The sequence below is a fragment of the Saccharomyces cerevisiae genome, chromosome VIII, assembly GCF_000146045.2.
Source record: "Saccharomyces cerevisiae S288C chromosome VIII, complete sequence".
Classification (NCBI taxonomy): Eukaryota; Fungi; Ascomycota; class Saccharomycetes; order Saccharomycetales; family Saccharomycetaceae; genus Saccharomyces; species Saccharomyces cerevisiae.
In genome coordinates, this window is record NC_001140.6 from 27,953 (window position 1) to 55,849 (window position 27,897).

The 27,897-nt window shown below is 40.1% G+C and overlaps 11 protein-coding genes across 11 annotated transcripts; 4 read left to right on the forward strand and 7 right to left on the reverse strand.

The window, feature by feature from the left end:
• Positions 1-25: 25 nt before the first annotated feature.
• Positions 26-4,804, reverse strand: VMR1 (putative ATP-binding cassette multidrug transporter VMR1; the record flags this gene model as incomplete). The annotated part of the gene is made up of 1 exon (NM_001179115.1): positions 26-4,804. The coding sequence occupies one exon, from the start codon at positions 4,802-4,804 to the stop codon at positions 26-28; it is 4,779 nt and encodes a 1,592-aa protein (NP_011828.1).
• Positions 4,805-5,240: 436 nt separating this feature from the next.
• SBP1 (Sbp1p) lies at positions 5,241-6,125 on the reverse strand (the record flags this gene model as incomplete). The annotated part of the gene is made up of 1 exon (NM_001179114.1): positions 5,241-6,125. One exon carries the CDS (start codon positions 6,123-6,125, stop codon positions 5,241-5,243), a length of 885 nt encoding a protein of 294 aa, NP_011829.1.
• A 1,177-nt stretch (positions 6,126-7,302) lies between these two features.
• On the reverse strand, positions 7,303-8,073 carry RPL8A (60S ribosomal protein eL8 RPL8A; the record flags this gene model as incomplete). Its single annotated transcript, NM_001179113.1, has 1 exon — positions 7,303-8,073. One exon carries the CDS (start codon positions 8,071-8,073, stop codon positions 7,303-7,305), a length of 771 nt encoding a protein of 256 aa, NP_011830.1.
• A 353-nt stretch (positions 8,074-8,426) lies between these two features.
• GUT1 (glycerol kinase) lies at positions 8,427-10,556 on the reverse strand (the record flags this gene model as incomplete). The annotated part of the gene is made up of 1 exon (NM_001179112.1): positions 8,427-10,556. The coding sequence occupies one exon, from the start codon at positions 10,554-10,556 to the stop codon at positions 8,427-8,429; it is 2,130 nt and encodes a 709-aa protein (NP_011831.1).
• Positions 10,557-10,862: 306 nt separating this feature from the next.
• GOS1 (Gos1p) lies at positions 10,863-11,534 on the reverse strand (the record flags this gene model as incomplete). The annotated part of the gene is made up of 1 exon (NM_001179111.1): positions 10,863-11,534. The coding sequence occupies one exon, from the start codon at positions 11,532-11,534 to the stop codon at positions 10,863-10,865; it is 672 nt and encodes a 223-aa protein (NP_011832.1).
• A 597-nt stretch (positions 11,535-12,131) lies between these two features.
• Positions 12,132-17,738, forward strand: ECM29 (Ecm29p; the record flags this gene model as incomplete). Its single annotated transcript, NM_001179110.1, has 1 exon — positions 12,132-17,738. One exon carries the CDS (start codon positions 12,132-12,134, stop codon positions 17,736-17,738), a length of 5,607 nt encoding a protein of 1,868 aa, NP_011833.1.
• Positions 17,739-17,976: 238 nt separating this feature from the next.
• Positions 17,977-20,016, reverse strand: OCA5 (Oca5p; the record flags this gene model as incomplete). The annotated part of the gene is made up of 1 exon (NM_001179109.1): positions 17,977-20,016. One exon carries the CDS (start codon positions 20,014-20,016, stop codon positions 17,977-17,979), a length of 2,040 nt encoding a protein of 679 aa, NP_011834.1.
• Positions 20,017-20,810: 794 nt separating this feature from the next.
• WSC4 (Wsc4p) lies at positions 20,811-22,628 on the forward strand (the record flags this gene model as incomplete). Its single annotated transcript, NM_001179108.1, has 1 exon — positions 20,811-22,628. The coding sequence occupies one exon, from the start codon at positions 20,811-20,813 to the stop codon at positions 22,626-22,628; it is 1,818 nt and encodes a 605-aa protein (NP_011835.1).
• A 530-nt stretch (positions 22,629-23,158) lies between these two features.
• RIM101 (alkaline-responsive transcriptional regulator RIM101) lies at positions 23,159-25,036 on the forward strand (the record flags this gene model as incomplete). The annotated part of the gene is made up of 1 exon (NM_001179107.1): positions 23,159-25,036. The coding sequence occupies one exon, from the start codon at positions 23,159-23,161 to the stop codon at positions 25,034-25,036; it is 1,878 nt and encodes a 625-aa protein (NP_011836.1).
• Positions 25,037-25,266: 230 nt separating this feature from the next.
• YHL026C (uncharacterized protein) lies at positions 25,267-26,214 on the reverse strand (the record flags this gene model as incomplete). Its single annotated transcript, NM_001179106.1, has 1 exon — positions 25,267-26,214. The coding sequence occupies one exon, from the start codon at positions 26,212-26,214 to the stop codon at positions 25,267-25,269; it is 948 nt and encodes a 315-aa protein (NP_011837.2).
• Positions 26,215-26,898: 684 nt separating this feature from the next.
• Positions 26,899-27,897, forward strand: SNF6 (Snf6p; the record flags this gene model as incomplete). Its single annotated transcript, NM_001179105.1, has 1 exon — positions 26,899-27,897. One exon carries the CDS (start codon positions 26,899-26,901, stop codon positions 27,895-27,897), a length of 999 nt encoding a protein of 332 aa, NP_011838.1.

Genomic DNA, 27,897 nt, shown 5'->3' on the forward strand with positions numbered 1-27,897 from the left:
TTGAATAAAAGAAAGAAACATTCGATTATTTCATCATCTTACTTGATTGCTTGGCTATTTGCTTCAAAAGCTCTAGGCCCCCACTGTCACGACACATACTATAAAATATACCGCGTTCATCTTTCAACAGTTCACTAGGGCGATCATATTCTTTTACCTCACCGGCATCCATCACAATTATCCTGTCGTAATCGATAACAGATCTCAAACGATGTGCAATAGTAAGAATTGTGCTTTTATTAAACTCACTTCTTATAATACCCTGAATTAAATGGTCAGAATCGTAATCAATAGAGGAAGTAGCCTCGTCCAAAAGTATTATCTTTGGCTCGCGTAACAATGATCGTGCAATAAAAAGCAATTGCCTTTCACCTTGGGACAGATTTAAGCCGCCCTCAGCTATTTCTGTGTGAAGATTTAAAAATTTATTATGAGTGCTGTTAAAGCGTTCCTCCGAGTTAAGCACTTCTTCAAATTCATGTGAAGAAATTAGATTTACTTGTGAAAGTGCTTTGAATATTTTTTTTTCATCATATTCATCATATGGATCAACATTACTTTTGATTGTACCTGCAAATAGAATAGGGTCCTGAGGGATGATAGTAATGGAACGACGTAATGTAACGAGATCAATTTTACTTATATCCTGCCCATCTATTTTGATACATCCGGTTATTGGTTCTAGTAATCTGAATAATGCCGTTATTATGGTAGATTTGCCTGCGCCAGTTCTTCCGACAATCCCAATCTTACTTTGAGGATCCACTTTGAAACTAACATTTCTTATGACAGGAGGCAAATTTGGCGCGTAACGTAAAGATAAGTTTTCAATTTCAATTTCTCCATCTTTTGGCCACGATGGTTCGTTTAGAAGTAGAATGCGGCCTTCATCATGGCCAAGATAGTTCTCTTGTTCAATGCTAGAATATTCTTTTAGTCTTTCAACAGAGTTCATGTTCATTTCAAATGTTGAGTACAGTCTAACTAACCATAAAGCACCATCTGTAAACAAAATGGCATATGTCAAAGAAATGCCGGCAAGACCCGAGTCAATATTTGCAATATTGAGCAGAATAAAAGAACCTGATGCTAAAACAATGAATGCGCCAATCATGTCGACTCTAAAAGAAAACCATTTGACAGTAACTGATAAATAAAAGAATGCTCTGTTATTTTGGTCAATTTTGTTCATATTTTCTAAAATGAATCTCCTCTCGTCGCCAAATGCACGAATTGTGCAAACGCCTACCAAGGTCTCTGAGAAATGTTGAAAAATGGGTGATTTGGTTATTGAATCTAACCTTTTCAATTCTCTACTTGCCGTTAAGTACCATTTCCCCACAAAGAAATATAAAACAAAAACGATAACGGCGACTGTCAAAAAGCGAGGAGTTATTACGGTAATGAGAAATATAATTGATGCGCATTGAATTAGGCAAAATATAGTTACTTCTAAGTATGGAATCAATTCTTGATCAACACCTTCGATGTCCTTTGAAAAGCGATTCATGATTCTACCAACCGGCGTCACGTCGAAAAATCGTATTTGGGCATGTAGAACTAGATCTAGCAGATTATTAAAGATCTTTCTGGAGGCTCGCATACCGGATAAAAACGTCATCATTGTTTTAAAACCACCTAGCATTGCCTGAATGATACCAATAAGAAAATATACGGTTAAGTAATAAAATGCATTATGTTTATTTTTCGAAGAGTCGGTCATCCCTTTTAATGGCAGCGTGTCCATCGCAAAACCTGGAGCATTTATTCGTACATTGGTATCGTTGACCCAATGTCGTATCCACCAAGACTGACTGATGAACAAAATTTGAGCTGTGATATAAAGAGCGAACAGGGCTGTTAAAGCTTTGAAGCCTCCAAAAAATTTCAGGTACCATTTATAAACATCGGGGCTTATGGCACCGTTTGATTTTTCTTCCTCTTCTATTAGCTGGCCATCATTGACAAAATTTGCATCAAAATTTATGTTCTCGGTGACAGGTTCGATTTTCTGAGAGTCATTTTTTCTGGGAGCTTTTAATCTATTAGCGTTCTTTTCATTAATGCTATCTCGAGAAGAAAGTTGAACATATTTTTCCTTAAAAAGCCCTTTGCTTTGTAATTCTGTAATAGTTCCTTGATTCTTCACTTTGCCATTTTCCAACACAATCGCGAAATGGGCATTTCTAAGTGTTAATGAAACATTGTGCGTAACTAAAATGCAGGTTCTATTTTTCATTAGTGGACCTGTGATGCAATTTTCATAGATCCATACAGCAGTATGTGAATCGACAGCGCTCAAACAATCATCTAGTAAGACATGCTTAGCACTCGAATAAACAGCTCTCGCCAAGGAAATTCTCTGTTTCTGCCCTCCTGATAAAGTTATACCCTTTTCACCAATTTCTGTTAGGTCACCTGCTGGTAAAATCTCCAGGTCTCTTTTCAGCCCACATGCATCAATTACTTTGTTGTACCTATCCTCGTTATAGAAGTTATCAAAGATAATATTGTTTTTTACCGTGTCATTTAATAGCCACGCACTTTGTGAACAATATGCGAAGGAATTGGTTAAACCTTCGCAGTCGGGAATTAAATCATGCTTTGGTTCTAAGCTCGGAACAATGATAGAGCCACTAATTAGATTTAGTTCACCCAGTAAACCCAGCAGCAATGCACTTTTACCAGATCCTGTAGAACCCAAAATCAAATTTAACTTACCAATTTGAAATTTAATATTCAAACCACATAATTTGAATGCATTCATATCGCTGTCATTTTCATTCCAGGTTAAAGTCGCATTTTTAAATTCAATTTTATTTTTGTCTGGAGATATGGTTAGTTGATTATATTTTTCTGTATCGTCCATCCTTAAAAAATCGCTTATTCTTTTTAGAGAGACTTTTGATTGATTTATGAAACTTAGCATATTTGATAATTGATCCAGGGGTGTCTTTAACAAAGTGAAGAGTGACAAAGTAGTGAAAGCAAGCGGGGCATTCAAATCTTCATGTTGAACAAATGTACAGATGGCGAAAGTGACACCTGTCACCAAGGTCGGTGTCACGAACCAAAGAAAAGAAGTTACGGACCACACCAAAGATTTTTTTAATAAGGATCTTAATTCCTTTTGCCTTATTGATTTGATTTCATTTATAATATTCCTTTCCCAAGCAAAATATTTGACAATTCTTATGTTCTGTAAGCACTCGTTCAATTTTGAGATTCTTTGGTCAGTACATTTCAGTGTTTGCTTTTGAAACTTACCTAACAAATTCGCTAACAAGAAATTCAATGGGAACATCACTAAGATAATTGAAATTCCTGCAAAAGCTGAAACACCTAAAAAGTTGAAAAGTAGTCCTACAACAACTATTATCATAATTACTGCCTGAACTGTCACATAAAGGTAGTTTGCTAGTTCCGATACCTTAAATGAGTCAATAGAAATGAGATTAATTATGGTACCAAGGTTTGCGGAGATACTATCTGAATCAGAGCTGGTTTTTGGAGATGTAAACAGCCTCCTACGTAAGCCTTTTGCATAAATTTCTCCTATGAGTATGGCTCTTATTCTTAAACAAATCTTATCAGAAACAAATTGACCTTGGGAATTACAAATTGCTAATGTCAATCTACAAATGAACATACCAATAATATAAAGCCACGCCAAATTCATGCATGATGAGGAACGGTTTGGGTTATCCACAATTTCTAAAAATCTTTTCATTAAAATTGTGGGAAGAAGGTTTACAATACTGTTCACCAGAACCCATAACATTCCTATGAGTAAATATGTTTTGAAAGATTCAAACAGTGCTAGCGTCAAATTATTAATGTGCTTGTTTCTCCTGGTAAACCCTTTTAGAATGAAAATGCTATAGTCTTCCATTGATAAGCCCCAAATATCCTTTAACTTAATAGTGTTCTTTTGGGCCTCCCATATAAAATTGGTAATCCAGCTCCAAGTAATGCAACTTAAAATTGAGGATATGTGTTCCCTCGAAGGAGACGTATGGTCGTCTCTAACGTAGATGATGGATGAGTTGTCTTTAATCGGTGAAGTGAGCTTTATTGGCTGTAAGGTTGAAGTAATTACGAATTCAAAGATGTAAAATATCTGTGAGGGTACATCATCGATATTACCAATATAGACCGAACGAATTGGAATCCAGGTTGAAATCCAAATAGTTGTATGGGCAGTAAAACAGATGGCCCAAAGATTCGTTGAACGCTTGTAAACTCTTAAGATACTTAGGGAAAGTAGTATTAACCAAAATAATAGTAAAGTTGTAACATCTCTGTTCGTTAATTCAATATTGATTTTTGTTACTCTTAAAAAGGAAAGGCCAATTATTTGTAAAGACATTAATACAATTTCAGATGATTTTCTTAAGTGGTCACTAGTAGACGGTCTACTAAACGTTAGTCCACCATGATTTTTAGCATCGATTTGCTTGACATCTATAGTTGTTATATCAAAATGTCTAAGTTTCAAAATCCTTCCTTGCTTTTTGACGTTGACGTAATTGGCTTGGGTATTTGAGTTCCGTAGAAGTCTTTCTATACTATTATCTTCTTTTCTCTCTTCTTGTGCGCCAAATAGATATTCGTTCACTAAATCGCACTCGGCAGATCTTACATAACGAGATAATCCACTGCGACAAAGTGCGAAAATGCCAATTGAGGCTATGATAGCCAATGGTAAATAGTAGCTCAATAGCTGAGTTCTTCCTAAACGAGTAAAATCATCAACTTCCCAAAATGAACCATTATTTCGGATAATAAGGGGATCCGTTCCCATTCTCCGAGGTAGTGAACCATTGAGGTTGCAGCATGAATAAGATATAGGTGAGAGCTAGCGATTTGACATTTAGTACATAGATATTTATATATATATATAAGGGAGTTTTTTTTTATTTTTTTTTTCAAAATACGAAAATAGCAGTTCACGAGGCACTCACTTACTGGTTTTTAAAAGTGCACCCCTTTCGAAACGTTATGATGCAATCCTTCGTAGTGCTAAAGCAAATCATGTCGAAGAAGTTAAAGTAGTGTCATTGCAAAAAACTATACGGGGAAGTGTTTGAAAATAAAACAGGGGCGTCTCATTTTTACATATCATATATAGGTATACACGCATATATAAATACACATATTTCTTTTGCAGGGAAGGTGAACAAAAATACAAAACTCTAGCAAAAACTCAAGTTAGAAATAGGGATGTGGGTAAGAAGTAATTATTCTTGCTTTTCTTCAGAACCAGTTTCTTGCTCAATTTCTTCTTCATCATTTTCTGGTCTAATAACAGCAACATCTACAGTTAACTCCCTGTCACCGAAAACCTTGCCTTTAAATTCTTCAGCTTTAGCTTCAATATCAACGTTTTCACCACTGAAAGTGACAAATGCCATACCTCTATTAGCAGAATCGGATGTGAAGATCCTACCAGTGTGTTGGTCTCTCATTTTTCTCATTGGCAAAGAGATGGAGTCGGCGTCAGTACCGAAAAATTCAGCGACCTCCTCTTTGGTAGCTTTGAATGGGACGTTATTAATATATAAGGTATCCTTTGATCTTTCCATTTGGTCTAATGGAATCTTTTCCCTTTTTTGTCCATTGAAACCACCTCTGGCGCCGCCTCTACCTCTGAAGTTCCCTCTGCCTCTGAAACCTCCTCTGTAGCCGCCTCTGAAACCTCCTCTAAAACCTCCTCTGCCTCTGAAACCGCCTCTGCCTCTGAAACCTCCTCTTTGCATTTGGCCTGGAGTTCTAGCTCTCTTAATATGAATTTCTCTGTCCTTAACGACTTTCGTGTCATAATTCTCCTTGATATTATCAAAATCAATCTTGGTTGGGAACTTGACTAGAGCGTGTTTACTAGCTGGAATGTGACCGTCGGTGTGTTCCTTAATTGGGATCTCTACGCTGACTTCATCCCCGAATTCCTCCACAAACAATTGCTTCAAGTCGTCTTCGGTACATTCGTGAGCAACATTACCAATAAAGATTGTGTCCTCGGGGTCAATTACTGTCTTATGAGTAGGAGCCCTTGGTTGCTGTTCGGAGTCGTTGATGCTCAAGTTGTTTACGGCATTAGTAGCTTCTTCAATTTCAGCAGACATATTTTTCTTCGTTTGAGGGTTTTCTTCTTTCTTTTGGGGGAAACTTCTTCTCTCGATGTAGTGATAACTCAGTAACTTCCTTTAAATTTGCAGAATGATTATTTTGAGTCCAATTGCGTATCCTTTATGCCACAACCTGTGACACTCAGGGTGGCTAAATTAGAAAAATTTTATTCTGCTTTTCGACTAGTTTTGCCCCTTCCCTTTGGCGACGCGTCACCTGGGACGGGAATTTAAAGATAATAAAGAGGCAATTCATACAAATTTTAAAATATTTAGCGGCAGTAGTGACCCAAAAAATAGTGTACTATCATATTTTCACTACCATAATTGGCTGCAAAATAGTTACTAGTACAGGTCAAAACGAGCAGGGCCTTTTTAGGAGAAATTGTATATACTTTTCAATATTTTCCGCTCGATGATAAAATTGGTAAATTGTAGATCTAATAACTTAATTGCAGAGAAATTTATGTATTTGAGATCCCTAGATAGTGCCTACATTGCCTTAGCCTTAATTTTAAATATAAAGTTCCCCATACAAAATGCAAGTGTACAGCGCGGCCACCTGCAGAAGTAGCATGGTGACTCTTAGTGTGCGGCCTCGAAGTCTTTCATAACTGTAACGGACGTCTACTGACGACATTTCAAATGACATTACATTTATTCTTGACTCGACCAATGATCGTGGAGTTTCAAACATCGTTAAACACGCCATATCAGACTAACTGGACGCTGGCTTCAAGATTGCCAGCTGCACGGGTAGCGCAAGTGAGAATATGAATTTGAACTTCTTCCCAGCATCAATCCGATATGGCAATACTTATTTACAACGGTGACTACTTCTGTAACTTTGTCTCGAAACCACGGCTTTCACTCACTTCAATGGCACAATCATATCGCTTTTGGATGTTAATGACCTTCTGACCTAATAATCTTGGATGCGATCAACATAGCTTAGGTAATCCAAAACTACTAAGGCATGCAAAATTATTGTGATATTCAAAATAAGTCGATATGATTTTCCTATAATGAGGTACTTCCCATGGTCCAAGTATCAAAGCTTCAACAAAGCAATCACCTTAAAAGGTTATTTAAGGTCATTATTATATTAAAACGTTTGAAAATTAATATTATTATTAAAAAATAAATTTTTTATGCAAAATTTCTCATTTTCAATTTAAGCGGAGTCGGAGTTCTTAGCTCTCTTGTCCATCTTGGCTTGAGCCTTGTTACCAAGGATACCACCACCCCAGTGCTTCTTGACTTCATCGTATTTGTCAGCGAAGTTAGCGTCAATGGTAGAAACCAACTTAGCCAAAGCAGCTTCGTCTTCGGCTCTGACTTCAGTCAAAGCGGCAACGGCAGAGGTCTTTTGGTTAACCAAGGTACCCAATCTAGCCTTACCCTTGACAATGGCGTATGGAACACCCATCTTCTTACACAAAGCTGGCAAAAAGACAACCAATTCAATTGGGTCGACATCGTTAGCAATCAAAACCAACTTAGCCTTCTTGTTTTCGATCAAGGCAACAACGTGGTTCAAACCGTACTTGACAGCGTATGGCTTTGGAGAAGCATCTTGCTTGGACTTACCTTCAGCAACAGCGGCAGCTTCTTTGGTCAATCTTTCCTTCTTTTCAGCAGCAGTTTCTGGTCTGTACTTGTTGAACAACTTGAAGGTTTCGGCAGCGGTGTTTCTGTCCAAAGTGTATTGGAATTGAGCAATGGTTGGAGGAACCTTCAATCTGATGGACAAGATCTTCTTTTGTCTTTGCACTCTGACGTATTCTGGCCATTTGACGTATCTGGACAAGTTTCTCTTTGGTTGGACAGCTTGACCAATACCGAAGTTCTTTGGAGTAGAGTGAGTCAATGGGTTTCTAGTCTTGTTAGACTTAGTTGACTTAGCACCGAATGGAGCTGGAGCGACTTTCTTACCTGGGGCCATTTCGAATTAGTTGTTTTGATGTGATAATAGAGGGTAAGCAATGTAAACTGACAACTGGAATAGTAATTGATAGATACAAATTCCTCGCCTTTATAAACAATTTAGCGTCTTTTTTTTTTTGCGTTGGTTTTTCCAATTTGTTTGCGTCGGTTATTATTTTTCAATAAAAATAAATAAGAAAATGAGAAAAAAATGAAAAATGAAAAAAAAAAAATCTGATGGCCTAGATATGTTTGGGTGTTTTCTTCATAATACTAGTGTTACAGTCATTTGAATAGTACATGATGCAATAGAAGGTGGAGAGGAATATAAAATTATGGAAATTACATTGTTAATAGAAATTATTTATGTTGTTATTGGAAGTTTTCTAGAACCTGTTCGTGTTCACCTTCTATGTCCTTCAGCCAACCTTTGGATCTTTCCACGGCAACTTCCCAATACTTCCAATGCTTTCTCCTTTCAGCATCGTCGGATTCACTTCTGAATATCTTAAGGTTTGGATGAGCCTCTGGTGATATTTGTTCGTTTTTCTCCATTCCATTGTAAAAGACCCATTTCTTAACATCGTGTAGGTCCTTCCATAATGGGCGCTCGTTCACATCCTTGAAAGCCATATTGGCTGCAATGGCTGCCCCCAATGCGGTACATTCCGCTGTCGGAGACCTTCTGACTTTGACACAGGGACCTAAGATATCGGCTTGAATTTGCATGACTTCATTAGACCTCGACATCCCGCCATCCACTGCCAGAACCGACAGGGGCGACTTTTCATATGTGACGTCGGAAATTTCCTCTAAAAAGTCCCTGTCTTTGGAACCTTCACCAAACGCGTCAGAACTCATTGCCTTCAAGATAGCCCTGGCTTGAAAGCAAACACCTTCCACGGCAGCTCTGGCGATGTGGGAGGCAGTAGTGAATTGAGACATCCCCATTATGGTGGCTCTGGCATCTGGGTCCCAATAGGGAGCGAATAGGCCACTAAATGCGGGGACGAAAACTACGCCACCAGAATCAGGAACCGTAGATGCAATCGGTCCGACATCCTCTGATTTATCGATCAATCGTAAATTATCACGTAGCCATTGGACCACAGCACCAGCCACAGCGACGGAACCCTCTAATGCAAAATGTGGCTTGCTCAATTCTGGTTTTTGGCCACCGTACTCTTGCAAATGTGGGAACCAAAATGCTAGAGTCGTCAGTGCGCCATGTTGGGAGATCAATTTTTTGGTCCCCGTATTGTACAGTAAAAAGCAACCGGTACCATAAGTACATTTTGCAGCACCGGGTTTGTAAGCGAGTTGCCCCACCATGGATGCGCTTTGGTCGCCCAGACAGCCCTGTATGGGCAGGTTTCTCTTGACTAGATCTCGCAGTACTGTTTTTGGCGAATCGTGTAGCTTTTCCATTATCCAATCAGGAATGCCAAAGTCACCGTAGTATTGAGATGAGGACACAATTTCGGGCATGTGAATCAGGTTCTTGTCAATACCCCAAAATTCCAGCAACTCGTTGTCGTACTTTAAAGTGGAGAGGTTCATAAATCCAGTTCTGGAAGCGTTGGTTACGTCAGAAACGAACGCCTTTTGTTTAGTTAATTGGTAAATCAGCCATGTGTCCACAGTGCCGAACATCAGGTCGTTCTCCTCATACGCCTTGGTACACAGAGGCTCATTGTCGAGGAACCAGCGCAGCTTGGAACAGGAGAAATACGTGGAGAGCAATGGCAATCCAGTCTTCTGTCTAAGCTGCAGTTGCCTATCGACGCTAGTGTTTTGCCATTTGTCTCTAACGATTTTGATCGTTCTGGTGTCGTTCCAAACAATACCGTAGTTAACAATTGGTTTTCCTGTGCGGCGGGACCACAGAATTGTGGTTTCTCTCATGTTTGCTATACCCATGCATATTACCTTGTAAGGTGGGAGACCGTTTGCTACACGTTCGCTGTTGATAGTCTGCAGAGAGAGCAAACTTGAGGCAAGGCATTGGACGACGTTCACCAGTAATTTCTGCGGATGGCACTCAACCCAACCCGGTTTGGGGAACTTCAACGTGGGTTCGTTATGGAAGTCCAAGTCCAATTCCTCGATTTTTAGGAATTTGGTTTCTTGAATGGCATAGCCTTCTGCAGAAAAGATGGGCTTTCCGCTGGTTTTGATGTCACCGGCGTTTGGTGTTTCACGAGCTGGGGCTGTAGAGGGTCTCCTTAGGCCAGACACCCCAATCTTGCCCTTCGATGCTGAAGTTGAATATTCAATTTGGTGTTTTGAAACGTCCTGGCCCCATCTGTTGAACAGAATGCATCTGGATGAGGTCGTTCCTACATCAATACTGGCGATAAGCGGGACGTAGTCACTTCGTAAATCTTCCATTATTTTGGACATACGGCTCTGTTCTTGTTTTAAACTAGTGTAAAGGCGCTGGCTTGATCGGAATATGTAACGTTTGGAGAATACTACAAGTCGGAAGAGAGAGGGAAACATATAACTATTTGTATAGTTCCGGCCACAACTCAAACCACATGGTATATTTTATATGGTTCGAGAACAGGCATCCCCCCACATTTTATTACACCTTATCCGTTCTAAAAGTCTTGGCTGTCTTTTTTTCCTTTCCTTTTCCTTTTTTTTTTTTCAATTTTTTTGTCAATGCAGTCAGCCCCTCACTATGCTACTCCACACCCTTTAATTGATGGTTTTACTCCAATTAGAAGAGAAGAATTACGAAATGGCCTGTATGGGTAGATTCTTGTTATGTTTTTACATACGTTGTTTAATAAAAGTCGTTATTTACCATGTGAAAAACAAAAACAGTATACAAAGGGTGGTTATCGTGGCCAATACAAACGCGTTTTTCTTCCTTCTCGTGTTAATCTTCATAATAAGCTGATTGACACCTGGTATTCTTTGTAAAGTTTGCAACACCTTGTTGTTTGCCGTGTTCAGCACGTTGCTCTGCGAGTGGAACTGCGACCGAGTCTCCCAGGCTTGGGAGATGAGACGGTCGACTACGTTGTTGGACTGATCGATTCGCCTTGTTTCGTTCTGAATGTACTCGTCAGCATCCCCTATAGGAGCTGGCGCGTCCGTTGTGGAATTAGCAATATCGTTCTTCACGCTGAATAACAAGTTTAGTCTGTTGCGCTCTTGCTGGATGGAGGACCTGATATTGCGGAAGCTCTTCCAGTGGTCTTGTAAGATCTCCTTGTGGCGGTGCAGTTGGGAAAGCTTTGAGGCGGAGATTGCCGGGTTAGAATCGCAGATTTGTGTTAATGAATCGATTACATCCTGTCTCTGGCCTAAGATTCCCTCCAACTGCTTGTCTATCTTCTTTTCTTGGCCAGTTTGTTCTGAACTAGTTGTCTGCGCGAATGTGGAGTACTTGGAAAGAAGTGACTCCGTTTGTGTTTCTAGAGAAATGGCCTTGCCCCTTATGGTGACGAAAGACGGTTGTGAGCTCATGTGGTGTGGTTGCTTGTCTGGAATTGGGCTTTTCCCTGTGTCTAGTTAGTTTATTTTTTCCTTGTCTTTTTATCTCTTTTTTTTTGTTTTTCGTTCTCTTTATTTTCAACAACGCCTAGAAAATTTGGTTACCAACCACACTATTGAACAAAGATAACTAACTGATTGAACAAGAGTAGGCGTCTTACACTGGGTTTGCAAGTGTCATTGACTTTTGTTGCATTGCTGTGAAATGCACATTCGGAGCAGTTGAAGGTCTCTTGCTGAATGCTCACATATTTTCAAAATATTGTTTTGGCTGCGGAGTTTGTGCCTGATCAGTAACTACCAATCTCGTGAGATTTTTCATAAGCATCTTTGAAAGCTTTTATACTTATTTGATCTTTGTATATATCAGGTTTTACCAGTTTAGCCGCCAGAGTTTTGGTATTTATGTGTTACCCGGTATATCCATATGCCTTTTCTTGGTGGCAAAAAAAAGGTACTTCCTGATATAAAGAAGCTGGTAAGCTCTCGATAACTGATCTCTTTGTCTTTGTGCAGGATTGGATAATACAATAATTATAGAAAAGTTTCTATTTCACCACGAACAACATTATGTCCATTTCTTCTGACGAAGCGAAAGAAAAACAGCTCGTGGAGAAGGCAGAATTGCGCCTGGCTATCGCAGATTCCCCTCAAAAGTTCGAAACTAATCTGCAGACTTTTTTGCCTCCATTATTACTAAAACTCGCCTCTCCACATGCCTCCGTTAGAACAGCAGTATTTTCAGCCTTAAAAAACCTCATTTCTAGGATAAATACGCTGCCCCAGGTTCAGCTTCCTGTGAGGGCGCTTATTGTCCAAGCAAAGGAACCCAATTTAGCCGCTCAACAAGACTCGACCAATGTCCGCCTTTACAGTCTGCTACTGGCGTCTAAAGGCATAGATAGGCTTTCCTTGCAAGATAGACAGCAGTTGCTACCGTTAGTCGTTTCGAACATCTCGTGTCTAACAGGCACAGTAGCCGCCAGAATGTTCCACATCCTTTTGAAGCTTATTTTGGAATGGGTTGCACCCCAGGAGTCTTCACATGAGCAGGAAGAATTTGTTCAGTTCCTTCAACTGGACAACGACGGTTTTTCGTTTTTGATGCGCCAATTTACCAGGTTTTTTCTGCTGGTACCTTCAAAGCAAGTCCAGGTTTCTCAACAGCCCCTGTCGAGAGGTTACACATGTCCGGGCCTATCTCTAACTGATGTGGCATTCTTTACTTATGATGCGGGCGTTACTTTCAACAAAGAACAGCTGAATAAGTTCAAAAAGGCTATTTTTCAATTTGTTTGCCGTGGCATGGCGGCTACCCAAACTATTGAGCAGTCACCTAGGATGATTGAACTGATGGAATTTTTGTGCGTTGTCTCTACGGATTCTACAAATTTATCTGATGATGCGGCTCAGTTCATGAAACGGTTTCCCATGCCTTATGAAAACGAAGAGTTCATCACCTTTCTTCAGACGCTGTACATCGGCAACACAGCAAATGGAAGACCGCCGGTCAAGGCTATCTTGCAAGAAAAAATCCTGTCCATATTAAACAGAAGTCACTTCGCCACCACCAAAGCAGAATGTATTTCGTTGATTTGCTCTATTGGATTGCATTCATCTGAGTATAAACTTAGATCTTTGACTCTTTCTTTTATTCGACACGTAGCAAAATTAAATTACAAAAATTTAAATCCTGCTTCTTCATCACCTTCATCAACAGACTTTTCCACTTGTATTGTTTCCTTGATTAGAAATAATCTTCATGCCGAAGGTTGGCCGAAGTTACAATTGGGGCCTCAGACCCCAGCTTTCAATACAGCCATTCTGCAGAGACAGCTGCAATATGAAACATTGGGTGATATCTTGAAAAGAGATTTTGAGCTTGTAAGTGACTTATCCTATATTGAATTTCTATTCGAGTCCTTGAAAAATGACTTACCACAGTTCCGCTCCAGTATTCAGGAGTCTCTGCTTTCTCTAGTAGGCCATTTATCAATTCTACCCCAACAATCTAAATTAAAATTAAAAAATTTGCTCAGGAAAAACCTGTCAATTGACGAGCAACAGCGGGAGGATAATAATGATGCTGTTAATTCTATAATGGCACTCAAATTTGTATCTATAAAATTCACTAACGCTGCCTTCCCCTTCCATGATCCTGAGGCAAGGTTATTCAATATTTGGGGTACTGTACGAACGAATAGATTTGACATTATTGAAGAATCCTTTAAGGGGCTTCAACCCTTTTGGTTCAGGGTTAATAATGCTTCCATAAATACATCAGCTACCGTGAAAACATCCGATCTGTTGGGCTCTCACTTGTCAGAGACTGAATTTCCTCCATTCCGGGAATTTCTTCAGGTTTTGATCGACCAGCTAGATTCGGAAGCTGCATCAATTACACGAAAATCACTGAACAACGCTGTCAGATTTAGTAAACAATGTCTCATTTCCAATGCAATATACGGTAAAAAAACAATGGTTATACAAGATGAGGATTGGTCAGTTAGAATAGACAAAGCTTTGGAACTTGACGACACAGTTGTGTCCCGAGTTAATGAAATGGTTCAAGGCATGAATGATGATATTTTCATTCGCTATTTGACTCTTCTGTCAAACGAGTTTACAGCTACGAACAGTAAGGGTGAACAAATTGCAATATTTCCATATCAAGATCCAATTTTTGGTTCTGTCTTATTAACTTTATTGAATTTTGTGAGCAATAATGTTTTACGGAGATTGGAAATTCTTGTTCCCGATTTATACCATCTAGTTATCATGAAATTTCAATCGTTGAGTGATAATGATCTTGCAGTCTGTGCAACCATCATCGGTATAATTTCTACTGCTATCGCAGACTCGACTCACGTTAAGCGAATCACAAAAATAGCACAATCACAAACAATGGCAGAGACATATGTTGCATCTTATGTTGTTCCACGATTATATTTGAAAGATCAAACAAATCACATTGAATCTGACAGTATCCTAAACCTATTAAACATTTTAACAACTCATCTATCGCATCCTGGCACTAACAAGGATATGATATTAAAGTTGGTCTGCCAAGTGACAAAATTCGGTTTACTTCTCCAAGTAAGTGCACAAGAAAGGAAAGATTTCTTGAAAAAAGTCATGGATACTATACAAGACAAATTGATCAACGATGTGACAGCAATTCAAACGTGGTCATACCTATCACTATATTCAACAGATTTAGAGAATTCCAGTCTTTTTCAAGAAAAATTACTTGAAACTAACGTTTCTAAGCAAAACGATTTCTTATTTTCAGTTGGTGAATCTTTAAGTGTTGTGGCTGGTAAATGGTCAAGTAAGTACTTGATCAAACAGATTGATATTCCTAATTTCAATGTTGAGATCATGCAACAAAAATTCCCTGCTACAAATGTTACCACTATACTTGATGAGATCTTTTCAGGTTGCGACTCTACAAAACCCTCTCTGAGGAAGGCATCTTGTATTTGGCTGTTATCATATATTCAGTACTTAGGTCATTTGCCAGAAGTAAGTTCCAAATGTAATGATATTCACTTGAGATTTATGAGATTTTTGGCAGACAGAGATGAATTTATACAGGATTCCGCCGCTAGAGGGCTTTCTTTGGTTTACGAAATTGGTGGTTCTGATTTAAAAGAAAGTATGGTCAAAGGGCTACTTAAATCATTTACAGAATCAACCGCAGGGTCTGCATCTACAAGTGCTACTGGCATCTCAGGTTCAGTCTCCGAAGAGACCGAGTTATTTGAGCCAGGAGTTTTAAACACTGGAGATGGGTCCATTAGCACTTACAAAGATATTTTGAATTTGGCATCTGAAGTTGGGGACCCCGCACTTGTTTACAAATTTATGTCTCTTGCCAAAAGTTCTGCGCTATGGTCATCTAGGAAAGGTATCGCATTCGGTCTTGGCGCCATTATGTCTAAATCTTCTTTAGAAGAATTATTACTAAAGGATCAGCAAACTGCCAAGAAATTAATTCCAAAATTGTATAGATACAGATTTGATCCATTTCAAGCAGTATCACGCTCGATGACAGACATCTGGAATACTTTAATTCCAGAATCCTCTTTGACGATTTCCCTCTATTTCAATGATATTCTTGATGAGCTTTTATGTGGCATGGCTAATAAAGAATGGAGGGTCAGGGAGGCCAGTACTTCAGCTTTATTACAATTGATTCAATCTCAACCGCAAGAGAAATTTTCCGAAAAAATGCTGAAAATTTGGACAATGGCATTCAGAACGATGGATGATATAAAAGATAGTGTCCGTGAAGTTGGTACCAAGTTCACCACTGTATTGGCCAAAATTTTGGCAAGATCTATTGATGTGGAAAAAGGTGTGAACCCTACCAAGTCTAAGGAAATACTAGACAATATTTTGCCATTTTTATGGGGTCCACATGGTCTGAACAGTGATGCAGAAGAGGTTAGAAATTTTGCGCTCACAACTTTGATTGACTTGGTGAAACACTCCCCTGGAGCCATCAAACCGTTCACTCCAAAATTAATTTACGATTTTATCACATTGTTTTCTTCCATTGAACCTCAGGTGATTAACTATTTGGCATTAAATGCTGCAAATTATAACATTGATGCTAACGTCATTGATACGCAAAGGAAAAATGGTGTCACAAATTCACCTCTATTCCAGACCATCGAAAAATTAATTAACAATTCAGATGATTGTATGATGGAAGAAATAATTAATGTGGTTATTAAAGCTAGCAGAAAATCAGTCGGATTGCCATCTAAGGTCGCATCCTCACTTGTCATAATTATCTTAGTGAAACGGTACTCTATCGAAATGAAACCCTATTCTGGAAAGTTGTTGAAAGTCTGCTTGACTATGTTTGAAGATAGAAATGAGTCGGTTAATATAGCATTTGCAATTTCAATGGGATATTTATTCAAGGTTTCAGCGTTGGATAAGTGTATTAAATACTCTGAAAAACTAATAACGAAATATTTTGAGCCTACCTCAACAGAAAATAACAAGAAAGTTGTTGGTACAGCGATCGACTCGATTTTGAATTATGCGAAGTCAGAATTCGATAATGTGGCAAGTGTATTTATGCCTTTGATTTTCATAGCATGCAATGATGAAGATAAAGATTTGGAAACCTTATATAATAAAATCTGGACGGAAGCTTCCAGCTCTGGCGCCGGTACGGTTAAATTATACCTGCCAGAAATTTTAAACGTACTTTGTGTGAATATAAAGTCAAATGATTTCTCTATTCGAAAAACATGTGCTAAATCAGTCATACAGTTGTGTGGCGGTATTAATGATAGTATTCCTTATCCACAAATTGTTAAGTTATTTGATATATCGAGGGAGGCATTAAGTGGTAGATCATGGGATGGTAAAGAGCATATAGTGGCAGCATTGGTTTCATTAACAGAAAAATTTTCTCAAACTGTGGCCGACAATAATGATCTACAAGAATCAATTAATCATGTAATGTACACTGAAGTTTCGAGAAAAAGTATGAAATATGTTAAGAAGATACTACCGCTTTACGCGAGATATATCAATGTGAATCCACAAGAAGAGACGATCACCTTCTTAATTGAAAAAGCCAAAGAAATGATTCGATTGTTGGGCAGCGAATCTGATGATAGTGAAGGTTCCATTAAGCAGACTTCCGATGAATCCACAATAAAAAGAATTAAGCCTAACACTGAAATTACACAAAAGTCATCCAAAGAGAACATTGAGAACGAAGAGTATGTGATCAACTTGTTAAAAGTTAGTGTTGACATATGCAACAATTCTAAATCGAGGTATCCGATGAATTTATTGGAGTTCATTATAGATGAGATTGCATACCTTTTCCATAATGACAGAATTATACACACATGGAGAACGCAACTAGCTGCTAGTGAAATTGGTATCTCGATAGTTGGAAGATTTAGTACCATAAGTAGCGCTGACTTTATCCAAAATGTGGGGAGACTATGGGATCAAACTTTTCCAATAAATTGTAACAAGGAAACCATTGAGAATGTGAAATTGCAGATGATAAAGTTCGGTGGCCTGATCATTCAGAAGATTCCAAGCTTGCAGAACAATATCGAGGAAAACTTACGGTTGTTGAACAGTATTGATTCAACGAGCAGAATTGAGTTGGAATTGAAAAATATTGGTCTATGAACTCCGAAACTTTTTCATATTGATAAATAGAACAGTTAATAAAACTTATCTAGAAAGACGTTTGTTTATAAAATAATGTATAGTATCGGTACTAAATATTAACTTTTCCGAAAAATCAAAACATCAAAGTATTCAAAAAGTGCTTGAAGAATATTGATTAGAGATAAAAATTCGTATGCAAGGTGTTAAAAATTGTGTAGAAGTAGTATATAATTCTAAAGGAAATAATTTCAACTTTTCAAAGAGAGCTTTCCTCTAACTCTCTCCATAGCCATTTCCTCCAAATATCCCCAGCCATATTTAAAAGATCATCAAAACAATGGGAAGCCTTAGCATCATTACCGACTTCGATTAACATGTGATAATTCGAGATATGGGCACTCGAATTGGAACTGGATTGTAATGACGCCATTGTAGAAGTAGTCGGTGAAGAAGGCAAACTGGTTATGCTAGATTCTGTATTCTCGTATAACTTCCTATAGGAAGAGTCATCAAATTTTGTTAGCAGAGGAACGTTATTAAGAAACTCAGAAATTTCCGCTTCTTCAAATTCTAATAGCTTAAATTCGTTAAACTGCAAAATCGCGATGAAAATGAAAATCAATTGCATATGAGGATCAATGGAAGAAAACGGTAGTTTCAATTCTGACTTATCATTTGAATCACTACCAGGAGATGGTACTGTGTTGTCCTTTTGAGCTTTGCTTTGAGTACCTCCGTATCTATTCCTTAAAATTAATTCTTTGAAGACACTATAATCATAGGGAAATTTTTTCGAACCTAGTGCCATGCTATCCAGATCGGGGAACCAAAACGGATCATTATTGTACAAAGCGATCCAATCTTTCATCCAGTACTGCTCGTTGTCACATTGTGGTGTATCGTGATAGAGGTGATCCATTTTCTTATCGTTATAGTTCAAAAAGAAATTTATCGTGTCCATGTTTGGTTTGGGCCTCCAACCGAGCAGCAAATCCCATACACGCCCTCTATCTTGTCTTTGTAAAGCTTTAGCTCCAGAGCATTTCAACCACCAATATATCCAGGAGTTTCTTGACGACGAAGGTTGTAAGGAAGATTCCTCTGTCAAAGGTTGGTACAGCTCTGGCAAAATTGAAGAGAATACCTTGAAAAAAACTTGGGTCTGAAATGAAAGATCGCCACCAGATATAATAGGGAAATAATTTGTGTTGAAGTTTGAGTTTGCCTTTGAGCTGGAAGATGCGTTCGAGTCATTTTTCAATTGTTTGTGTGCCAGTATGGTATCAGGGCAATGTAGAATGACAAGAGCTAGTCTTTCGAAAAGGGCACTAAATGAGAAAATTGGTTTTGTAGGCAATTTTGATCGCAGCTCAAAGGGTAACGGATATTCCTTATAAAGATATGATAACGTGTGAGAAATGTACGGAGAATTGTGCAAGCTGGTATTTGTGTTGATGCTCAAGTTGTGCATGCCCGATGTTATATTCGTGTTATTGTTGTTGGTGTTGTTGCTAGAGGAGTTGCTATTTCCGTTATTGCCGTTGTTAGTGCTTAGAAGAGCGTGCTTTCTTCCGCTCAGAACTACATAATCCTCCACTTCGTAAAATGAATGAGTCTCGTTGAAAGGAGACATGGTTTCGTAGGGATAGATGGGATACCATTCAGCCAATCCCAGAGCAATCCAGGCAAGACCGCTTTCGTACTTGAAGATTTTTGACCACTTCAGCAGAAATTTCACGATGGCATTTTTCAAAGTCTCGATGATCTGGAACTCATAGTCTAATGAGGGAGACAGTACCTCCATAGAAGAAATAGTGGAAGCGTCGGACGACGAAACAGGTGTCGGGGTGGCGATATTGGTGGTGTTAGCATTACTCGATGAGCCAGCAGGATTAGACCTGGAGTGGAAGTATTTTTTCAAATCATGCAGGATAATGGATTCGATATCGTACGGGAGAATATTTTCATCGTCGCTCTTGTCTTGCTTATCGGTTGGAGCCTTACTTTTCAGAAAAGGGTCATTAAGTATGAAATCATTGGTTATTGGGTCCCAAGAAATGGTATTGGAGGTAATGTTTGGTGAAATGCACATTGGGTGGTACTTCAGCAGGATCGGCCACACGACGTGTCGCAACTGTGGTGGAACCCCGTATGTTCTTGCTAAAAAGGCCAATGAGTCATGGTCATTGCACTTTACTAGATGGATAGTCGTTTCGATAAGGTTCTTGTTGCGAAACTGCTGTTTTAGATTTTTCAAGTAGTGGGAATTCGCCATGGGCGACTTCTTGTCGTGCATATTTGCTAGCGAGCCCTTTACCCTGTAACGTCTCTAAGAAATTTCGAATAGTGATCTACAGGTACGTCTGAGCTATTATCAATTTCTACCAGGAATTTGAAGCTCCCACAGAATAGCTTCCAAGAAACCTGAAAAAAAAAAAAAATGAAAAATATGTATCATTCCTCACGAATGAGTCCATTGCTTTCCCGTCTCAAATGATTGAGAATATATCGTATGATAACGTAAGAGTATTCAGTATCAACGGCAACAACAACAACAACAACAACAACAACAGCACAACAACAGCACAACAACATCGAACGGTTGCTACTGCGACGTTACGGATTATATCCACAGTATATGGCGTGCAGCGATAAGGCTCGAGACACCGTTCTGTACGGACCTGACGTTGACTGTGAGACACAGACGGGGCCGCGGGAACCCTTAATGTGGTTCCCGGAACGGAATGAGTACGGTGAAAAAGGGAATCAGGAGGCACGGTACCTGCATATTGCGCCTTTTTTGGTTTCCCCTTCGGGCAGCAAGTGTTTACTGTAGGATAATGGTACTATTACGGTATTTCCACTTTGGGCGACGTTAAGATACGGGCATGAATTAAGGTAAGCAAATCCTTTTGTTGCAAACAGCAAGGTCGTTATGTGTAAATATATATATATATGCGTTCTGTGCTAGTGTGATTTGCCCTGCTTCAGGGGCGGGTGCAGTAGGGAGCTCATGACAGCAAGTACATTTTGTTTATTTTTTAAAAGGAAAGAAAGGCTAGATACCTCGAATTACAAAACCAAAAACGCATGCAGACGTCAATGGTGAGCGCAAAAGTTAGTATATGGCTAGTATGTAGCGTTATATGCAGTAGCCTGGTACGGGCTACGCAATCTGTGTGTTCGTCGCAAAACACAGCGACCACTGACGGTGTACGAAATCAATTTCAGAGTAATGGTTGGTGTTCAAATAACTGTGCTGGTCATCAGTTTGCCATCGTACAGGGGTTCATGTGCTGGTGCAGTGATTCGGAACCGAGCACTCAGACATCGGTGGGAGACTGCAGTGGCACTTGTCCCGGTTATGGCTACGAAGATTGTGGTAATGCGGATAAGGATCTTTTTGGTTATATATATCTGGGGCAAACCCCGCTAAGTTCTGTACAGAGTGTGGAAACGTCAACAGAGTCCAGTGTGTACGTTTCAAGTAGCTCTATCACGAGTAGTAGTAGTACGAGTATTGTGGACACAACCACAATCTCGCCGACTCTGACGTCAACGAGTACGACCCCATTGACAACCGCCTCAACCAGTACAACACCATCAACTGATATAACATCGGCACTGCCCACGACTACAAGCACAAAGTTGTCAACATCCATTCCCACAAGCACGACATCGTCAACCTCTACCACCACAAGTACCTCATCGTCGACTTCTACGACCGTAAGTGTCACATCATCAACATCTACCACCACAAGTACTACGTCGTCAACCCTCATTTCCACGAGCACATCATCATCATCATCATCAACTCCAACCACAACATCGTCAGCCCCCATTTCTACAAGCACGACGTCGTCAACTTCCACTTCAACAAGTACAACATCGCCAACTTCTTCTTCAGCACCTACAAGCTCGTCTAATACAACACCAACGAGCACAACGTTCACTACGACATCACCCAGTACAGCCCCTTCAAGCACTACGGTTACTTACACCAGTACCACAGCATCTCCAATAACGTCCACTATAACTTCTGTAAACCTGCAGACCTCCTTAAAGTATTCTGTGATAACAGTGACTTCAGTGCACACCATGGACACTAACATTTCGGAAATCACCTCGAGATATCTCACCATGAAAAAAGTAATAACGCAGATTTACTCTTCCACCCTCGGGGCTACTCCTACTTCTGCAGTGGCTACTACGTCTGCCAGCGTAGGTGGTAGAATAACAAACAATAACAATAGTAACACCACCAACAGCAATACACCAACTAACAAGTCTACAGAAAAGAAAGGGTACTGGGATTCGCCCGGGAAAATAGCCGCTACTTTCGTCGTGGTTGGAGTGGTATGTTTGGTAATTATATGCATACTAATATACTTAATACATCATTATAGAACAAGACCCGCTCGGAAGGCTCAAGATTTTGAGAATGAATATCAGAGTAAGTTTTACCAGTCCAAGTACCCAAATGAAGTTACCACTACCACGTTACACACGCCTTCACCATCTTCAAATTCAACTTTCTCGACCCCAAGATTAATATACACTGATGAAAAGGGACAAATTATGTCTGAATCACCATCCCCACGTCAATCTACGTATTCCTTGACTGCAGGCAGTCCACCAAATGACCCAAGCACGTTGGCAAGCCCATTTCACGATCCCATTCTTCCCAGAAGAACTTCTACTTTTCTTCATTCGCCCATTCAAAAGCAACACGAAAAAATGGAATCAAACGTTACTCTAGGTGAAGACACGGTACTGGTGGATCAGAGGCTAGACCCAAGTAAGATGCTTAACACTTTAGCAAATGACGATGCCACAAACCACTCTACCATTTCGTTATCAGACAACGTAGACTACTCCAGGAGGGTTCTGCGGCTAATGAACGAATAAAGACTGCAGCTCTTATACGTAATAAATATTCCACGAACGATAATACATACATAATTTTAATTCTGAACTTTGTTTTTTTCCTTCGAATGTTCTCAAAAGAATGCTTTACGACAATAACGCTGTTATCTTGTACATACTTTTCTCTGCCCAGTGACAGCAGGCACAATAATCTAAATACCGCGTTCGTGCGAGACATTCTCTGTGATTCACAGATTACGGCGCAGAAAATAAAATAGCCGTCCAGCTCGGAGTTTCTAAAATTACGTCCGAGATGACGGAGGCTTATAAAATCATTTCAGACGGGTGAGGGATGCCAATCTACGAGACAAAAGATAAAAAATTAAGACTCAATAATATAGAAAGGAACTAAATGTTTTCATAAGAGTCACCGTCTATAACCTTTTTTTTTTTTATTGGTCTGTTATCACTTCCACTGAGAAAGTAATATTGCTATTGCACAACACTTTTTGAACAAGTGCAAAGATAAAATACTGAAAACGGTAAAGTAGGTTTGTTTAAATTGACTTAAGATGGTGCCATTGGAAGATCTGCTTAATAAAGAAAATGGCACTGCCGCACCTCAACACAGCCGGGAGAGTATAGTAGAAAATGGGACAGACGTTTCTAACGTCACAAAGAAGGACGGGCTGCCCAGTCCTAACCTATCTAAAAGGTCTTCTGATTGTTCGAAGAGGCCTAGAATTAGGTGTACCACGGAAGCTATTGGCTTGAACGGTCAAGAAGATGAACGGATGTCACCAGGCAGCACTTCTTCATCATGCTTACCATATCATAGTACTTCACACTTGAACACTCCTCCATACGATCTATTGGGCGCTTCGGCAGTTTCACCCACCACATCATCTTCCTCTGACTCGTCCTCCTCCTCGCCATTGGCACAAGCGCATAACCCGGCAGGTGATGACGACGATGCGGATAATGACGGTGATTCTGAGGATATAACACTATATTGTAAATGGGACAACTGTGGTATGATTTTCAACCAACCAGAGCTGCTATATAATCATCTGTGTCATGACCATGTTGGCAGGAAGTCACATAAGAACCTACAATTGAATTGTCATTGGGGAGACTGTACCACGAAGACGGAGAAAAGGGACCATATCACCTCGCATTTGAGAGTTCACGTACCATTGAAACCGTTCGGTTGCTCTACGTGCTCCAAAAAGTTTAAACGTCCGCAAGATTTAAAAAAGCATTTGAAAATTCATCTGGAAAGTGGCGGTATTTTGAAAAGAAAGAGGGGACCCAAATGGGGCTCAAAAAGAACTTCTAAGAAAAACAAAAGTTGTGCAAGCGACGCAGTGTCGTCTTGTTCTGCATCTGTGCCTTCCGCTATAGCTGGTAGCTTTAAGTCACATTCTACTTCTCCACAGATATTACCCCCATTGCCCGTGGGTATATCTCAACATCTGCCTTCACAACAGCAGCAGCGGGCTATTTCCTTAAACCAACTATGCTCAGACGAGCTATCTCAGTATAAGCCGGTATATTCTCCACAATTGAGTGCCAGATTGCAAACGATCTTGCCGCCATTATACTACAATAACGGCAGCACGGTAAGCCAAGGTGCCAACAGTCGGAGCATGAATGTCTACGAGGACGGTTGTTCTAATAAGACCATAGCAAACGCCACCCAATTCTTCACCAAACTATCGAGAAATATGACAAATAACTACATTTTGCAACAAAGCGGTGGTAGTACTGAGTCCTCGTCATCATCTGGGCGCATCCCCGTAGCACAAACAAGCTATGTGCAGCCACCTAATGCTCCTTCATACCAATCCGTACAAGGTGGTAGCTCTATTTCGGCCACTGCAAATACAGCAACTTATGTGCCAGTACGGTTGGCCAAGTATCCAACTGGTCCTTCGCTTACTGAACATTTGCCACCTTTACATTCGAACACTGCCGGTGGTGTTTTCAACCGCCAATCACAGTATGCTATGCCACACTATCCATCTGTTCGTGCTGCGCCTAGCTATTCCTCCAGTGGCTGTTCTATATTACCGCCTCTACAATCAAAGATACCAATGTTACCATCGCGCCGTACAATGGCAGGTGGAACTTCATTGAAGCCTAACTGGGAATTTAGCCTGAACCAAAAAAGCTGTACTAATGATATTATCATGAGTAAGCTGGCGATTGAAGAAGTAGATGACGAAAGCGAGATAGAGGATGATTTCGTAGAGATGTTGGGTATAGTGAACATTATCAAGGACTACTTGTTGTGCTGTGTCATGGAAGATTTAGATGATGAAGAAAGTGAGGACAAAGATGAAGAAAACGCATTCTTGCAAGAATCTTTAGAAAAATTGAGTTTACAAAACCAAATGGGAACTAACTCAGTTCGCATCTTGACCAAGTATCCCAAAATTTTGGTATGATATGGATTGTCGGATATTTTATTCTTAGTTGTTTCTTTGCGGCTGTATAGTAAATGAATAAATCACACATGCCCTAGCGCGGCGTCGCGGATTAAACAAGGTAACAATGGTTAAAGGAAAAATTATTTGTTAAGGTGGGTATATTATAGATTGCTAATTGTAAAGTATTAATAGTTTATTAAGTATTAAACTAGAGTTCGCACATGCTTTTATTTTTTTGTTGCTTTTCTTCACGCTACCGCTTCTTGAGACTGTTGTTTGGTAGTACTGATATCTTGATCGGTTGATCCCGAGCTGCGATTACCCGTGGAGCAAACTTCTTGATCCTGCTGTAGCGTACCGTTTGCTAAGCCTTCATAGTAAAGTTCCTCGTGAAACTGGTTTCTCAACACAATGACGATGATGGCCACTGGAGTGCATACAAAGGCAATTACAACGGCATAAATCAACTTCATGACCTGCGGTAGTGGATAATCGTTGAAGTAGTAGTCGTGGGACCCGACCTTATGGCCTATACCAGCAAGGATACCCATAGTGACTGGCCAAATGACAATGAACATGGCAATGGCTAGGATCATAGATCTGATGAATTTCTGCACAAACCATTCTATAAAGTTCATGAATTTGGACTGAGTAGAATCATGAATGAACTGAGATGTGAGAAAACCTTTCAACGTAGCTTCTTTACCTTTGGGAATGATTCCTCTATTGACCTCTAAATAGCCAAAGAGCCAATTATGCTTATGATACAGAGTGTTCTGCTTCGCAACGACGTTGTCTTTGGATTCGAAGTAATCCACAATGAAACGCTTTTTAGGGGGTGGTATTTCTTCGTTAGATTCGGTTTTCAGTGGTGACGGTTTCGTAATCCATTTATTCAATCTGAAAACAGGCCTCTTGTAGTCATCGAATCCAACTAAAATTTCCTCGCTAGCCCATGTAAGACCCACCTGGATGAATAAACTTAGTGCACAATCGCCTGAAATGGTGTGAGGAAATGCCCATAAGGTGATAAGATCTACACGGGAATGGTACATGGCATATGCGATGGCAAACTCGATGCCGCCCGAGATTATTGCAGAACCTAGCGCTTGGATGACGAAAAGGTAGAAGATGATGAACCAGATGGAATTTCTGAACCCGGTCGGGGTCGCTGGCGCTGGCTCTGAGGATTTCATATATGTGAAGAGCGTCTATTTTCAAGGGTGTTGATGCATATATATCCGTATATATGTGTGCCGGTGGAAGGTTATAACATCTTGAAGAAAGAAAGAGGAGAAATTGGTTTTAGATCAAGGACAGATAAACTATATCTTTCAAAAGCCGATGCAAATCGTATACAGCAAATATCAATGAAGGAATGCGATGGAGGTGATGCTAGTGTGGACTGCACTATTTTTTTTTCCTGTTTTTTTCCACTTTTGTGTAGGAAGAGTATTGAATCAGGAAAGCGGGAAAAACCGCAAAGAAAAAAGTAAACTTATCCGTGAAAATCAATTACATTACCGAAAATGGCAAGATCCAAACAAGAAAAGTAAGTAAACGAATGCGAATACTGGAACAAGCAGGGCATAAAGAGGCACATGCGTCGTTTGTAGCCGACGTGCTTCATTTATCAGGTTAGTTGGCAGCGGCTGGACCATACAGGTTCTCACAATGTGTTGGTCTACGTTCGGTCATGCACCACGGTTGTTCCGTCAAACGGTCAGAAAACACACGCGGAAAATCCAAAGGAAAAGATGGGAGAGAAAAAACATGAAGTTGAGAAGCAACGAAACAAGGTTTGATCCAGAAAGGGGAGGCTAAAGGCGAAAAAGGCGAAAGAAAAGCGTTTAAGAGAATTTTACAAACGTAGTAAAATAATGGGTGTCATCAAGAAGAAAAGATCGCACCATGGAAAGGCTTCGCGCCAACAATACTACTCTGGGGTACAGGTTGGGGGAGTAGGCAGCATGGGCGCCATAAACAATAACATCCCGTCGTTGACGAGCTTCGCGGAGGAAAACAACTATCAGTACGGATACAGCGGCTCCAGTGCCGGCATGAATGGCAGATCGCTTACGTACGCGCAGCAACAGCTTAATAAGCAAAGACAGGACTTCGAACGTGTACGACTTAGACCAGAACAGCTCAGCAATATCATACATGACGAGAGCGACACGATATCGTTCCGATCCAACCTTTTGAAGAACTTTATAAGCTCGAACGACGCATTTAACATGCTGAGTTTGACCACGGTACCGTGCGACAGAATTGAGAAGTCCAGATTGTTCAGTGAAAAAACAATAAGATATCTCATGCAAAAACAACACGAAATGAAAACACAAGCGGCAGAGTTGCAAGAAAAGCCTCTGACGCCACTTAAATACACAAAACTTATAGCTGCGGCAGAGGACGGAAGCCGTAGCACAAAGGATATGATAGATGCTGTCTTCGAGCAAGATAGTCATTTGAGGTACCAGCCGGACGGCGTGGTCGTACATCGTGACGATCCTGCGCTGGTGGGTAAACTCCGCGGAGATCTCCGCGAAGCGCCGGCGGACTACTGGACGCATGCTTATAGGGATGTTTTGGCGCAATACCACGAGGCCAAGGAGCGTATCAGGCAGAAGGAAGTAACTGCAGGTGAAGCACAGGACGAAGCCAGCTTGCAGCAGCAACAGCAGCAAGATTTGCAGCAACAGCAACAAGTAGTGACTACAGTTGCCTCGCAAAGTCCTCATGCAACTGCAACGGAAAAGGAGCCAGTACCCGCCGTGGTTGACGACCCACTGGAGAACATGTTCGGAGATTATTCCAATGAGCCGTTCAACACCAATTTCGACGATGAATTTGGAGATCTTGATGCTGTATTTTTTTAA